Raw genomic sequence first — 17,276 nt, 5'->3', positions numbered from 1 at the left:
ACATACTGCAGGGTGCATGCCCTTTGGCAAGGCCGCAACTAGGGGGGGGGCTGAGGGGTCATGTGCACCGGGCACCTCACTGATGTCCACTCTGGTGCCACAAGTATCAGTAGCGCTGGGCCCGGCTCTTCCTCTGCTGTGCGCACCACTACCATTACACATGGCAGCAGACAGCCCCCCTCCCCTGTCTCCTGCAGTGTCTCTTGACATCTCTCCCCGTCCATACTCACAGTGCCCTGCGCTGAGGATGGCCGTGGCGTTAGGCCCGTCCATCACAATTAAAGCGGCTCTAGTCCACACGACGCTGCCGCCGCCTCCAGTCCGCTGCTGTGCAAGAGCCAGCAGGTAAGTATGCTGTTGCTGGTGGGGAGATGAGAGGGGCTTTTCAGTGAGGGGGGCTGTTCAGTGAGGGAGGTCTGTGCAGTGAGGGAGGGCTGGGTGTAGTGAAGCAGCGCTGTGTAGTGAGGGGCTGTGTGTAGTGAGGCAGCGCTGTGTAGTGAGGGGCTGTGGTGTGAGGGACCCTTGATAAGGAGGGCTGTGATGAGGGCTTTGCAGGGAGGGCTGTGTGTAGTGAGGGGCTGTGTATAGTGAGGGGCTGTGTTTAGTGAGTGTCTTTGTGTAGTGAGGCAGCGCTGTGTAGTGAGGGGCTGTGGTGTGAGGGACCCTTGATGAGGAGGGCTGTGAAGAGGGCTTTGCAGGGAGGGGCTGTGATGAGGGCTTTGCAGTGTGAGGCTGTGATGAGGAGGGCTGTGAGGTGAGAGGGTTTTTCTGTGCTTTTATGGGTAAGTAAAATTATTGTAAAGAGAGGGTGTTTGGGGGGTGCAGTAAAACAATCAGTAATATCAAAACATGGAGGGGGAGGCGCCAAATTACTGCCTTGCCCCGGGTGACTAAAATCCTAGTTTCGGCCCTGCCTTTGGACTCTCTGAGCAGCACTGCAGCAGTGCTACTGACCGCAGGGTGCAGTTCCAGTTTCTAGGCACCTTTCTAGCCAGATGTATGGGCTGTGGGGCAGTGATGGTGCTTCCCCTAGGGCCCTGCGCTCTGGGCAACAGCACCACTCTCTAAGGCCTAGTGGCTGGCCTCACCGATTAAGCATGAGCCCCTGCCACAGCATTCCCTCGGTGGGTCCTTCATACCCCAGTCCAGCACTGCATGGGTAACCCACAATGAATTTGACCTACTAAGGATAAGCTGCACACTGCACTACCGGACGCTGTTTAATTATTCTAAAACTGAATTCTGACTATAAAGGGAAGCAATAACCCTCACTCACATCACTTCAAAAAACGATTCACACTGTCTAATGTTCTTTCTTTTCTTATTCTTTTCCGCACTGAAAAGCCTTTTCCCATTCTCACTCACCAATATTATGTCACAGAATATAACTCACCCATTAGGTTTTCTTTCTCTAGTCACCTTATTCCTTCACAGAACTGTCGACCCATACGTGTTTTTTTTAGTTACCAGGGTGATTGCTTTTATTATACTGTATATTATGCATTATAGCTCATATAATTAACCAGTGAGTGAGCATGCTGCGTACATATAATACTGCCTGATATACACTGATATACACAAGGCAAACTACTCTTCTGTAGTCAGAAATGCATTTAAAGTGATTTATTCAAATGTTTCTTGGCTAAACATGTGCTGTAATGTCCTCATTTAGTGCTGTCACTACTCGTGCTCCCTTTCATCTGTATTATCCCTTATTATAGTGCTATTGCTCACACTGCTCAGTCATTCAGTACTAAGATTAATGTCTCCTCTCACCCAGCTAAAGAAAGTCATATCTAAGGGGACTTCTAGATAAAAAGATTGCTTCATCTGTATCATAAAAAGGCCAAAATAATTGATTATGGATAAAGGGATATATAGCACACATATATTCTGTATATGTCACTATCCTGTCTTCTATTTTCATTTCTTATGCCCTTCAACAGATGCTTACATATCAATCCCTGTTATAGTGGAACTAAGCCTAGGCTGGGCATTGGTACTGTCTGAGGATTTGGGGCATTGGTACTTTCTGTCTTTTAATTATTTAATGATTGTGTTTTACATAATGCACTGTGCATGGGAACGATTTGGTCTCATTAAAAAGTATAGGAGGATATGGGTGTAGAGGAGGAGACCCAGAGTTAATTTATTTTGCAAGTAGCGATGTAGAAAAATGTAAAATTAACTGTGATTTTGTCAGCGGTTTTCAAAACGTCAATCTTATTAAAGTAAATATTTTATTAAAAAGCCTTTAAGAACATTAAAAAAAACCAGATTGCAAAATCACAGAAAATGGGAGATTTTGCTACTTCACTACTTGATAAATATAATATAATATAATATATAATAAATATAACCCTCTTCACCAGCCCCATTTCCACCAGCACTGAGCTGGTGCAAAACTTTAGTCCTTAGACATAGTAGTGGATCAGTATGAATATGAAAAATATCTGCGCACTTAAAGGCCATCACGAAAATGATTTAAATCTACAATTAAGTTTTGGCACACATCTGGTACATTTGTCAGGACAAGTCTAACAAGTAGCTGTGTTTTGGGAAGAAATTACAGACAGAACATTTTTGTACCAAAGTATGTTTTCATATAGTTAATTACATACTCATTGGGCCTGACACAGATTGTGCCCCACATCGCAGGGTTTCACCAAAAAAGATGGTAACTGGAAATTGCCTATGCAAATTTGCTGCTATTTCAAGATGAGTGCAGGTCTCCAACAGTAGTATATGTGGCAGGTTTATGGCAGACATACTGTATGTCATGTACAGCAATTGTTTTTAACCATTTATATTGCATGCAAAATATGCATTTGCTATTAGATTTCAATAAAACGTATTTAATGCATCAGATATAACTCTCCATCTCATGTATGAATAAAGAAAAATGTTTCTAAAGCAAAAAAACTTTATGTATACACAAGCAACGAAAAAAAGCACCTATCAGCATCGCATTCACAATCAGCCAATCACAAGCAGTTTGCTATTGCTAGTCACCACCATGAATTTGCACCTGCTCTCTACCACCTGCAAATATGGCTTTCACAGATGTATACATGAAAGCATTATAATGTACTCAACCTATGTTACAATTCCCTTACCCTTAACTGTCCCCACCTCTCCAGGGGCAAATGGGCATAAGTGCCAGAGCTACGCAAATCTGCACAGGTGCATATAGGCATGCACAGAGCGATTACACATAATCTATGCTATGCAAAATTGCTGTGCCACTGTGCAACAGGTCCATACACTGTATATGTGCCTTTATAGTATGTAAGTGACAGCCCTACACAATACTGAGGAGGCACATATCCACCTCATAGTATTGTATGTCATTGTATTTAGATTATCTTAATGCTTCTTACTTTGTATATACACCTTAATCTTTTATGATATATGATTGGCTGTTGTCTGGAGCAGGCAGAATATGATTGGTGGTCTCTTCTAGGTCACAATACTCTTGCCTCTGCCCATTTCAAACTGTTTCCTGGTCAGTCGCTATAGTTCCCTTACATTACTTGGTAATGCAAGGGAACAATAGAAACCCTCTAAATCACAGTGTCACATGTCACTCTTATCAATGTCACCTCTATCGCCTCCATCTACACGGCTCCTCTTCTCTTCTCTGACTTTACTGTCCAGCAGCTTCTCCATCTTCTGAATCACCTGGATAAGGATAAACCCAGGGCTACATTTAGCATTAGGCACAGTTGGCCTATGTCTACATTTATTAGTTATTATTTATATAGCGCACACATATTCCGCAGCGCTTTACAGAGAATATCTTACCATTCACATCTGTACCTGCCCCAGTGGAGCTTACAATCTATAGTCCCTACTACATGCTCACAAACATACACACTACGGTCAATTTTGTGGGGAGCCAATTAACCTAAAAGTATATTTTTGGAGTGTGGGAGGAAACTGGAGCACCCGGAGAAAACCCACGCAAGCACAGGGAGAATATACAAACTCCGCACAGTTAGGGCCCTAGTGGGAGGCAGAGGCTGAGTTTGTAGCATGTATTTCTCTGTGCAAGGTGTATTTGGAGCCTTTTTGTAAATGAATAAGGGGCCCATTTATCAAAGTGCATTTGAGGTAAATTCCCCGAAAACGCCTGTTTTCGGGGGTTTACCTCAAATACTAAGTATCCCCGGATGTATAAAGGAGGGACCGCAGCAGGTATCTCCAGTACCTGCTGCGATCCCTCCATTGCCGCCGGCAGCCGCCTCCCCATAGGTTTCTATGGGGGATGGGATGCTGCCAAATGTATCAATATCGGGAATGCGAAGCTGAAGATAGCATTAGCCGCTGTGTCCTATGGGCACTTACCGCATTTCAGCCGGCGGAGGGATCTTCCAGATCCCTCCGCCGGCAATGGGCGCCGCTCATGTGCAGTCCTCGGGACTGCGCATGCGCAGTAGCCCGGAATGCGCTCCGGCCACATTGCAGGGATGGGCTCTTTTCGGAGCCCGTCTCCCTGCATGTGCCGGGTCATACATTCGGCCGGTATGATCGCATTTTGCAATGCGATCATGGGCGGTACTGCATGCCCTGATTGCATTGCAAAATGCGATCCTTAATAAATGGGCCCCTAAAGGAGAAGAGAAACAAAAACTAACTTGTGTGTTAAGAAATGTTACCTTAGCTAGGAAGGGGCTGGCCTAAATTGTAGAAGATAATTTACACAAGGAGTGGGACTTATATTCAGTGTAAAAGAGATATGGCAAGTGGTCTGTAGAGCTGTCCTATATACGCAAACCTTTATTTTCTCTGATGCAATCTTTGAGTACAGTCACACTGGGCATGTCTACTTTACCCAGAGTTGTATTTATAGGGACTTTTCTCACTGCAGTCCACACTCTGGCATTGCTGTACTTTATCATTACATGGAATCTAATTAGGCTGCACCTCACCTTCTCCTGCTTTCGCACAGTGTCCTGTAAGGCCTTTGCCCGCCTCAGTCTATGGTGGTATTGGCTGAGCACAGCCTGCTGCTGTTGGTGCGCTCTCTGTAGCAGAAGTAGCTCCTTCTCACGATCATTTCTCTGCAAATTCATTACAACATTAGCAATAGTAATACTAAAGGAAGCTCACTCATATGGATCAATACTCTGAGTCACATGAGTGCAATCTCCTTATAAGGGGATGCACTGCATTATTTATAATGAGATTCCTATTGACTGATTTTAGTGTATTAGTTGGTTAATGGCTAAGATAATACAATTCTTGATTGCACATAAACTGGAGCAGAATTGAACCATGTCATTTGCTTGTTATTCTAGGGCTGTTTATGGCTGATAACATTAAGCTTCAGCTTCACTACTGACTCAACAAAAGATGAACTAATTTATAGTCAGACACTAAGGTACAATAGATGTCATTTATGAAGCGCTATACGGTAGTGCCATATGCCTCCATTTATGTACAAGATATCCATCTGCACTTTGCACATTGTAACAATCAAACAAGAACCAGAACAATAAAGACCCTATGGGGTATATGTACTAAAGTAAGAGTTTTTAGAAGTGGAGTTGTTGCCCATAGCAACCAATCAGATTCTATCTATTATCTTCTAGAAGGTGCAGGTTAAATGTCAAGTAGAATCTGATTGGTTGCTATGGGCAATATCTCCACTTCTAAAAACTCTCACTTTAGTAAATATACCCCACATAGTGTTTTTCAGAATAGCTGGAAAGCTTAATGTAAGAAAAGTGGTGGGTTTATAATATATTGTTAAGAGGTTGGACTTTGATGTGACACGTATGTACAGTGCACCTCTCTGGATTTCTCTGCATACTTAGACGCGCTTCTAGCTGACATGGATACAACACCAAGGTGGCTTGTGCAGCACATTCACTGCGTTTCTGTAGTCACCCAGTGCTGCCAACTAGAGAGACAGGCCCTGATTCAGAGCTGGACGCTCTGACAAAGCGCTCGCTCTGAATCAGGGCGTCTTTTTTTTTTTTTATTAGCTGCCACCCACAGCTAATGCGAGCGGCCAGGATGATGGTCGCGGTGGTCAAGACCATCGCGACCATCAGGCTTGCGACAAGACCCTTGTGGTAGGGTCTCGTGGCCGCAAGTCCCAGAGAGCTTTCGGCTCAAACAGAGCCGAAAGCTCTCCCACTGACATCACTTGTGATGTCAATGGGGCCGCCCCCAGACGGTATTCGTTCTCATGGGAACGCCTCCGTCTGGGCAGCCACCCCCCCGGCCCGCCCACCAAAGGGTGCGTGCTGTCACTCAACATCGACAGCACGCTCCCTTTGGTGCGAGACCCGGAGCGACGGATTGCCCGTTGCTATCCGGGTGTCACGCATGCGCACGATGGAGCCGGCTCTGTCGTGCGCATGCGCTTGGGGCCACTATCGACCCGGTTGCGAGCGCTCAGCGCTTGCGACCGGGTCAGAATCAGGCCCATAGTTCATTGGACATTTTATAAAAATGTAAAAGGTGACAATAATTGTTAATGACACTTTGCTTGCATATGAGATGTAAAGATCTAGGATGTTTCAGGTACGGTAAAAAAAAATCAGGGTTCACAACATGGGCCCAAAACACTGTTGAGGTGCATGTTATGTATAATTCAGTAGTGCCTGTAGTTTTCTTCACAGATGACTATGGGGTCTATTTACTAAGCAGTGTTAGGAGACAGAGTGAAAAGTGATAAGGTGCCAGCCAATCAGCTCCTAACTGCCATGTCACAGGCTGTGTTTGAAAAATGACAGTTGGGAGCTGATTGGCTGGCACCTTATCACTTTTCACTCTGTCTCCTAACACTGCTTAGTAAATAGACCCCTCAATACTGTATTTATTTGAGTAATAATAGAGGAAAATTTTATTTTTATTATGGTTGATAGCTGCGGTACTCACTCTGACTAACTCGTTCTGCAATTGCTGGACCCTGTCTCTCATACTGCGGAGCTCAGATGTTTCACTTGCCAACTTTTGTTTAACAGTCACTAGGAGGGTAAGATACAGGAGAGAAACGTCATTCACCAGTACCAGAGTAGCATGTTTTCTTTATTGTCATCCTGTGCTAGGTAAGTAATGTTAAAAAGATATATATCAACTGAGATTAATGTGCACTCCATACTACAGTGCAGTGAATACAGGGCCTGATTCAGCAAGGAACACAGAGCCTGATTCAGACCCGGACACTAGGCTGCGCTCACACGCAGCTAAAAGGGGCCGGGTATGCAAATGCCGCGATCGCACGGTCTGGTGGAAGGACACCCTCTATGCCTTAGAGAGCGACGGCAGAGCGAATGCACGCCGGTATAAAGCTGCCCACCTTTCTTACTTAGCACACGTCATCTCCAGGAAGCGTCTGAGTAATAGGTAACATCGAGACCTATCAGAGCTGCACGCAGCGCTTGAGGTAGACCCTACCCCACCGCAAGCACTGCGATCAGTGCTGGCTAATAAACAACCAAGTGACGTGAACAATGACGCTTCTTTGCTAATTATGCATACCCCTAAAACAGCGTTTAGACGTCCAGACACGCCTGCGTCCGCACATCCACTCCCCCATTCAGGAGCACCTTCCCGTTTCCACCCACAAACGGCGCTGTCACTCAAATTAGCGTCCAGTCTGTGTACTACGAGCGCACAATTCCCGGCCGCAGTGACTGGTTCGCGCATGCGTATATTGACGCATACGCCTGCGCAAATGTGCGCTAATCGCCCCTAGCGTGCATCCACAGCTTAACAAATGGGTCTGAAGTAGGCTAACAGTTGCTTATACGCACGTAATTGGTCAATTGTTGCGTACTGCGTGCGCAAACTAGCCACTGCAATCGGGACAGCGATCGCAGAGGATACACAGACCCATGGCAGAGTAGTGGAAAGGAAGTGCCGTTTGTGGGTGGTGACGGGGGATTGGTTGGCCGAACGCAGGCATACCAGTACATTTCATCGCCATTGCATAAATTATCCACTGCGATACCTGAGGCCTATTAGCGTGCGCTGAAGCAATTCCTAAGTAAGGTCAGGGCTTCATTAACTGGCTGATGTTACTCAATGTAACCGATTGTTTCTCTATGTTGGCCAAGTATACGGATTTGAGTAAGGGGAAGTGGGCGTCCTTATGTCAGGCTGCGATCACAATGCGAATGCAAACATTTACATGTCACCGCTGATTTTAGCAACTGCATTGCATGCGTATAAGCAGAATAGCGATCCATAGTGAATTAGGCCCACAGTTCATTAATCCAAACACAGTCAATAGAAAATATCCTGAGAACCAACATTGATTGGTTACACTCACATAGAGGCGCATGTAAAGTCAGACTTATCTGCACCCCTATCATAAGCTGCAAGAAAGGCTTGGACGAATAACTGCAGTGCATATGTTTAGTTGGCAGCATCTCATGAAGCATCCTTCTTTACATCGCTAGCACATGTGCCAGGTTTATCTGAGTAGTAACAAGTGTGTACACTCGTGCATCACCATAGTGTAGAGATAGGATAGAGTAACAATTGACAGTGTAATAAGTAAATGCGAAAGTCGCATTACACTATTTATAAATAATACAATATGGTCATGAAGTGCACTCTAAACAAGATGAAATGATAGGAAAGTGAATAGATGACTGTGACTTCACATTATATAGCAGCCACACTGATGAATTAAGTACTACCATATCAGCTAGAGATGTCAATGTTTGCAGAGCTCGACCTGCTGATTGTCATCATCACTGCATACAGCTGCATCAGCCTTCAGGAACCCACAAACGATACGTCCTTACGTCTGCCTCCAGGTCTACCTTAGTCACATTTACGTGGACACGCCCATACTGTACATGGTCTTCCATCGCCCACCCCTTATCTCCTCCCATTCTATGTACGGAGTGTAAAGGTGCCACTGCCTACACACTAGACGATATTTTGCATGATTTGCCAGATTTCGATGCATTGAAACGACAATTCATGCAAAATATGTGCAAATCGTGAGTGTCCACTCACGATAACAATGCCGATGCGCCCACCCACGAGTTGTACGTCGTATCTTCAGATCTTGCCTACTTCAGGCAAGATCTGTCAATCTCGTACGTGATCCGGCGGCATATGGTTCAGTGTTTATCCCTGAACGACATGTCGTTCGGACCTGCATACGATGCCAACGTCACTTGCATATGCGGATCAGTGAGAGCCATGCTGCAAGCACTAAGACACAGATGCACGCATGGATCAGTGCGATCCATACTGCAAGCACCTGTGTTAAAAAAAATCAATAAGACACAGACGCATGGACAGAGCAGTGAGATCTGTCCATGAATCCGTGTTAAAAAAAATTAATAAACAGTGTTAAATGACTTTAAAAAATGACGTGGCCCACCTCCCCCTAAAGCACAACCAGCCCCGGGCTTTTCACAGCAGGTCCTGGTTGTGAAAATACAAGGGACAAACAACATAGGAATCCCCCTGTATTTAGCACAAACAACACCCGGCTTTTCAGAGCCAGTCCTGGTTGTCAAAATACAGGGAACAAAAGACGTAGGGGTCCCCTTTATTTAGCACAACCAGCACTGGGCTCAGCTGAGCCAGTCCTGGTTTTGGAAATACAGGGGACAAAAAGAGTAGGGGTCCCCTGTATTAACCTTAACCAGCACCAAGCTCCTTCTAGCAGCGGAGTAATGCCACAGCCAGGGGAACTCTTTCACCGCGTACCCCGGCCAAAGCATTACCCCTGGCCGCTAGTCAGCCCAGGCCGGGGATCCGTGGGGAGGTGGGGACCCCCCCAATAAAGGTTTCCCCCTCTCCAGAGCAGCCCAAGCCTGGGCTGATAGTGTAAAGGTGGTGTAAAAAATAGAAGTAAAAATATGTATTTTGCAGTAGAACTACAGGTCCCAGCAAGCCTCCCCCACATGATGGTACTTGGAGAACGCCAAGTACCAGCATGCAGGTCATTACGTGCCCGCTGGTACTTGTAGTTCTACTGCAATATAAATATTAAAATAAAGACAGTACACACACACCATGAGAGTACAATACTTACCTCTTCCTACTGTAATCATGGATAATGTCCTCTTTGCTCCAAAGTAGGCATCCACAGTCTTGGCAGAACAAAAAATGCAATGACCCGGATCAAAGAACAAGTTCTGTCCTCTAAGGATGTTACTACCCGAATGACGGCTCAGAGACAGGATTTCACTATAGAAATCCCGGTGCTGAACGATCATTGGCTGAGAGAGTCGAGCCTTCCATCTCTCAGCCAATGAGCGGTTCCCACCATTGACTTGGTGAATGGTGAGAAACGCTAAGGTTACTTAAGGTCCATCCATGCACCTGTGTGTCTCTGACAGCCCATCGCGCACGATCCAAAGATCGGCAATCGTTAGATCGTGCATGATAGATCACTGGTCAGATTGTACACTTTTGGCATTGTCCTGGAGTGCCGAGGAGCTGCCGAGGAGAGTTCAAGGGAAATCTTTCATGATATCACATCGTATGCACATCGTCTAGTGTGTAGGCATCTTAAGAGTAAATAACATCTGCATAAGAATGTATATATACGTACCTTTGGTGCGTGTGTACAGTACGGAGATGCAAATTTCACACAGATTAAACAGACATACACCCAAGTGTACATGAGCCATACAGTCTCTACAAAATGCTGGCTAGGTGTTAGTCCTCCCTCACCAAGTCTGTCAGCGATTTCAGCTTTGGTCATGACATCGATGTCTGTGTCACTGAGAAGGCTGCGGCCCACATCCTGGTTGAGACTACGTTCACTTCGGAGAGCACTGTTTTCTGCCTCCAGTCCACTCATCTGACGACGTAGAGCAATGATGTCATCCGCCATACGCTGCATGGCGAGTCGGTAGTTTGCTAGCTCCTTTGGGAGAAATAAAGATAAATTGCTTAAATAAGCTATTTTTAGGTAGCTGAATTGTTGTGATGCTACAGAAACCATATACACATAATATGTTGCATCTCTTGGTGTCCATGTATGAATGAATCAGCATGTTATGCTTTATGTCATAGCTTTTAAAAATAAAAATACTGGGCAACATAGTGTATTTTTTAATTGTGAAAAAGTATAAACATATGTAAATGAAAGGACACAAATAATTTACCCCAAAAAGACTCTGAGATAATGAATTAAATCTACACTAAAGCTGGGCATCCACTATACAGTTTTCTGTCAGATATCTGTCCAATCTGGCTGGTTGGAATGAAAACCTGGTAATGTCCATTTGCTCACAAACACTGGTAAATAGCCAAAAATGGTTGTTCAGACAAATTAGTTAAAACACACAAATGTAACCAATTGGAACATTTTTTTTGTCCTTTTTTCAGTGTTTAAAACCATATGATGGACTGTCATTTGCTCCCATACATTACCAGGTACAACTTACTCTCTTGGCCACACATCGCGAAAAACAGAACATTTTTCGGCCGAATAAAACGGGCTCTAAATGAATTGCCCAAAGGCAATTCAAGCGTTTTAATAGCCTTAAAAATTATCGGTCTACTTGAATTCCTCCCCAAAATTGTTTATTATAGCCCAAGAAAATATATACTCTACTCTGTTTAAGGCCGCAACACCCCAAGAATACCTTTGTTTTATTCTTATAGGGCCTGATTCATTATCAATCGCATCTGCGATTATGCACGCAATCGGACGATTGTTGCATTCTGCGCATGCGTATGCATCGCAGTGCGCATGTGAGAAGACTCCACTGTGATCGGGACTTGCAATCATGGAGACCACGCAGACCCATCGCAGAGTGATTGACAGGAAGTGACCATTTGGGGGTGGTGACAGGGGTGTGATCGTCGAAACGCAGCCATGCCAGGGTGTTTGAACGTTGTTACAGGGGCGTGCATAAATTATCCACTGTAATGACATACGCAGCTTGGGCTCTCCATGCATGCGATGAGGTTAGCAATTCCTGAGTAAGGTCAAACCTTGTGCAAGTGTGCATGAGGCTCCGATTGTTATCGATGGTTTTGCAGACTTGCAAAGTATTGTAGGTGTGTGTAAGGTAAAGTAAGGTAAGGTAAAGTGGGTGTCCTTATGTTTGGCTGCGACGGCATTGCGATTGCAATCATTAGCATATTTTCGCATTGAGACTGCGTTCGCAATAGCGATCCTTAATGAATCAGGCCCATATTCTTATAAACTGCCATGTGTTTGGGCCATACTTGCCTACTTTTGAAAAAGCATTTCAGGGAGATTGTGAAAGCAACACCTATGAGCGCGGCTGTAATGTGGGCATGTACTGCTACATCTGATTGGTGTGTCACAAACCTGACTTACATCCAAATGTAAATGAGCCCAAAAGCAGTTAGATCTATTTGATTCAGACCCACTCGCGAGCGGCTGTCCGCTCGCAAGTGGGTCGATGGTCTGCACTGAGCATGCGCACGACGGAGGGAGCTCCGTCGTGCGCATGCGCCAGACGCGACGAGCGAAGGACTTTCCTTCGCTCGTTGTGTCTGATCAAAGGGGGCGTGCTGTCGATGGTGATTGACAGCACGCCCCCTTTGGTGGGCGTGCAGGGGGCGTGCCTCCCTGACGGGGGCGTTCCCAAGGGAACGCCTACCGTTAGAAGCCGGCCCACTGACATCACTAGTGATGTCAGTGGGAGTGATTTTGGCTCTGATAGAGCCAAAATCACTCCGGGCCTTGCGGTTGAAAACCTCAACTGCAGGCTCCGGCTCGCAGTGGCGATGGTCGCGATGGTCAAGACCATCGCGGCCATCAAACTGCACGCTCGTATAGGCTGTGGGTGGTGACCCACAGCTATACGAGCATTTTTATGGAGGGCGGCCCTCATTCAGAGCGTGCGCTCTGCTCAGAGCGTACGGCTCTGAATGAGGGCCATTGTGCCTTATAGGTTACTTACAACCAATGCAGGGAAATGGTACTAATCATCCCTTTTATATGTATAGATTTTTTTTATAGACCAGCTTCATTATGGGGGTAAGGTGCAATAGGGAGATTACTAGACTCTTCAGGGAGACAGGGAGATTGCTTCTATTTCAGGGAGTCTCCCTGACAATCAGGGAGAGTTGGCAAGTATGGTTTGTGCCTCTGCTCTGTTGCTTAGTTTAGCCAGTCAGTTCACTGCAGTCTTTGGCAAAAATGGGTAAAAACAATATTGAGAACTGTGAGGTGGTCAAAACGGACTGTAAATTAATGTTATTGAGGTTAATAATACTTTAGGAACAAAAATAGGCCCAAATTACATGATTTTAACTGATTCTATTATTTAAAAAAAATCTAGATCCAAAACCAAAACACGATGATGAATTAGAACAAAAACACGATGAATCAGGGCCAAAACCACACACGGGGTCTGCGCACATCTCAAGTTAATACAGCTGTATCTGTTTGTTCATTATCATGCTTGTAGAAGTAATTCAAAACACTAGAAGTGTTTAGGACACCACCATTGCAATACTTGCCATTCCCTTTTTAATGTGAGACATGCTATATATGGAATGTTTTTAACATCTTAATGTATCACTATATTTTACACTTGTACAATATTAGCAGATAAATGTATTATGCATGCAGTACATTGCAGACTAGCTTTAATAATGTTGATTATCATGGATCGTAGGCGGTTCATTTACATATGTTGCTAAGGGGCCTATGGGATCTGTATAATATGCTGAGAAATTAGGCTTTTAGCCAATCATGCCAGTATATTTCAACACCCAGGGGATATCCATGCAGGCACAGGGAGATCTTACAAACTCTACACAATCAGAACCAAACCAAACCCAGCACTGTGACGCTGCAATGCTAACCACTGTGCCACCATGCTCTTTACTCTGTATATGTAGCCAGGTCATTTGACTACAATCAGCTGCCAAGATAATTATTTTTACATACATTGAAAAAAAAATCATGCGGTATGTATGCAGACAAATAGTTTTATTTACCATGGCTGTAGTATTTAATACAGGTTTCTATTATCTACTTTCTAAATAAATCTGGCAAATATTTCAGTACCAGAAAGATATCAAACACACCAAATTGAGCAGCTATGGCATAATCCCACATTTTAATAATACTTTCTTTATTTTATTGTAACGATCTTAGAATATCTTAATTGTACATATTATTTATATATAACACACACATACAGTCAATAATTAGTCTGTACTCACCTGCTCCTGATGCTCCATCACTGGGTCCACCTGAGGTTCCCCATTATTACTACAAAAAGAGATCAGTGATTAGCTCAGGTGTTCACGGAGGGTACCCATGCAAAATCATCGCACTAAGGACCTACAGGATCTTACCTCAGGTATTTTGTAGAGAGGTTTGTGTTGGGATGTTTTTGAAGCCCCACTGTATGTGTGGACTTTTGCTCTTTTGGTGTCTGTTGGATCCATGGGTCAGGCAGTATATCCGCCAGAGCATTATAGGGGGGCAAAAAAGGCCCATCTTTTTGCAGCTAAAAATAGACAGCAGTGATATATCCTAAGATTAGTGCTGAAAACATAACCTATTACATACAATAAAAAATAAAGACACTAAATGATTATATTACTTACGGAGGAAGAGTATGGTCTATAAAAACTATCCATCCATGAGAGATAGTAGGTCCTCCGGACTTAGGTAATATACTAACGTAAGCCAGTTCCTATACATTTATGATGAGAAATAGCTTTGCTAGATGCATATTGCAAGACTGGTGTGCTACCTGTCATATGTATTTTGAAAAAAGGAGAGTCTCTAACCCTACACTGGGAAGATAGGCTGTATGTCTGTCTAGTTCTGTATGTCCAGCTGAACACACCATACCACTAATGACAGCATAACTCTAGCTCAGAACCTCTATTATTCCGAGAATGCAGTGGATTGTATCATAAATACTGTACTACTAATGATAGTGCTACTCCTTATCACATAGCATAGCTGTGCTCCCAGCGCTACACTGAGGAAAGGTAACAGCACCCAGCCCAGTATCCTAGAGAGATAACTGTTACACCCAAACACACACACCCTCCTCCCTTTACCAAATAGCAACCACAGCTTCACCTCTATCATCTTACTTACCTTTTGTAATGCAGCCAGTATGGATAAGAGCACAGTCAATGGGCTTCAGGGCAGAATTAGGAGCAGAGCTAACTACACACACCCTCTGCTCTCCTGCCCGTGTTCTTATTTTTTCCCCCGATGTTATTTATTACTTGGTTCAACTTCCTACCTGGTTAGATCTGTTTTTCCTCCCTCTAAAAACCTATGTGCCCCCCCTTCTTAGTATCACTTAATCTCCCTCAGAAATATCCCATTTACCATGTCTGCCTACATTTTACTTTAATTTCCCATTACACACGTTCACCTTAATTCTTCTGGGACACGTTGCTATGCGTGCAGGTTGTCACAACAATAAGTCTCCCTGGGAACTATCACTAAGAGGAAGAGGGCAGGGCCTTGCACACTGCAACCATCCAGCCTTGGCTACTAGCTACTGTCATTAATGTATCATACAGTTACATGCACTGTACATACGCATCTTCCCCATGGATAGGGAAATAGTGAGGTGCGATTTAACTTGCATTTCGTTCTTTTATTACCCTTATATCAAAACTTTATATCAAACAAAAGGAGTTACATGGAAGGTAATAATAGCAAGATGATTTCTAGCAAACAGCAACATTTCCCTCAAAAAGAAGCAGTACTATGGCTTTCTAATATACACAGAAATATATACTCTATTTATAATGAGTATTTCACATTACATATCTGCAACATTCATGGCATAAGGGAATTAGGGCCTTATTTAGAGATGAATGCAGTGCCGCTGTTTACGCAGTTGAGAGATTATCGTTAATCTGCGCAGGCATCTGAGTCGCACTGTGCATGTGTCATGTTTTATTACCATTGTTGCTCGCAGGCAGGGACCGTTTGTCCCTGGATTCACAGGATTGACAGACAGGCAACAGGGAGTGGTGACTCAAACGCAGGCGCGTTACAATTGCTTTCAGATTTTATGTTACCATCAGACTGTGATCCAGTATGCAGTAAATGGCTCCGGCGTCTCAGTTCCCGTGCACATTCTGTGCTACCATAGGGTTACTTAGAAGACCGATTATTGACTGATCTGTGACTGATGCTGCGTCTTTGTAGTCTGTACACAGTTACCTGGATTTGCGAAGCAGTCGGTGGACGTCTCAATACAAATCCCGGCGGCTGCAGAATTTGCAGATTTTTGCACAGCCGCTGCATACAAATATGCAGCAGCGGCATTAGCGTCCATCTCTGAATTAGGCCCTGAATTCCCATGTATGAACTTTAGCAAGTGGTGGAAACACTGCATAGTAGAACAATCTGGTGGCAGCCTCTCCAACACCACCACAGAGGTTCCCTTCCAATATGTTTCATAAAGTCCACCTCTAAGATCCATACTGGAGAGATTAGCTGCTACACTAGGGAATATTACATACTACAGTCGATAAGGTCAGGGGCATAGCATGGGCGGAGCTTGTGCTCCAGGCGCTGACAGGTTAGAGGGGGCGCCATCTGGACCACACACGGGACCTCATTCAGAGTCGGTCGTTGCGGCCGCACGGTCGTACGCCACCGATGTTCGCTAAACTGCGCATGCGTAAAATTCGCAATGCGCGTGCGCAAACTAGCTGTTACGATCAGAAATTTCTCTCTCCTTCAACTTGGCCAGGTCGTTAGTTTGAGTGACAGGATGAGGCGTTTGTGGGTGGTAACAGGGGAAGGTGCTTGTGAATGGGGGAGTGGAGATCCGAACGCAGGCGTGCCTGACTATGCAAACGGCGTTTTATGGGAGTGCATAATTAACTAAGTAGTGTCATGGCACATGTGACATGGGAGGTTTTTACACTGACTTGAACGTAGTGCTAAAGAGAGGGTATGGTCAACCTTAAGCTCTACGACCAGCTCCGATGGTTCCCGATGGTCTCGATTAATCCTTATATGCCCGGAGATGACGTGTATTGCGAACGAGAAGGGGGCGTATTTTTAGTCTTACGGCCGCATCCTCCCCTCGCTCGTCCAGCTAACAATCACATCTTAACGACGCAACTTGCGAGCGCTTCATTTGCATATCCGGCCCCTTTTATCTTACGACCGTGCAGCCGCAACAACCGGCTCTGAATGAGGTCCACAGAGTGTGTGTGTGTCACTCAAAAGTCGAGCAACTCGCTCCGCAGTGATCCTTGCAGGTGGTGTCAGACAGACTCTGATGTCGCCTGCCAGGATCACTGTGGCACGTGTTGCTTGACTTTTGAATAACGTGTGAGATACTGCCTGCTGC

The 17,276-nt window shown here is 44.8% G+C and overlaps 1 protein-coding gene across 1 annotated transcript in view; it reads right to left on the bottom strand.

Moving 5' to 3' along the window:
- Positions 1–17,276, bottom strand: part of CCDC33 (coiled-coil domain containing 33) — a 127,898-nt gene that overhangs the window by 22,397 nt on the left and 88,225 nt on the right. The window contains exons 14-19 of the mRNA XM_088443954.1: positions 14,284–14,438; positions 14,149–14,197; positions 10,663–10,858; positions 6,892–6,980; positions 4,932–5,063; positions 3,603–3,681 (exon numbers count right to left, since the gene is read on the bottom strand). Of these exons, the coding sequence (XP_088300080.1) occupies positions 3,603–3,681; positions 4,932–5,063; positions 6,892–6,980; positions 10,663–10,858; positions 14,149–14,197; positions 14,284–14,438 (700 nt within the window). The remainder of the gene's footprint in view (positions 1–3,602; positions 3,682–4,931; positions 5,064–6,891; positions 6,981–10,662; positions 10,859–14,148; positions 14,198–14,283; positions 14,439–17,276) is intronic.

Source organism: Taudactylus pleione, unplaced genomic scaffold (genome assembly GCF_031769625.1).
Source record: "Taudactylus pleione unplaced genomic scaffold, aTauple2 ptg000019l, whole genome shotgun sequence".
Taxonomy (NCBI): Eukaryota; Metazoa; Chordata; class Amphibia; order Anura; family Myobatrachidae; genus Taudactylus; species Taudactylus pleione.
The sequence above is the reverse complement of the archived record's forward strand: the minus strand, read 5'-3'. Positions and strand labels throughout refer to the sequence as shown.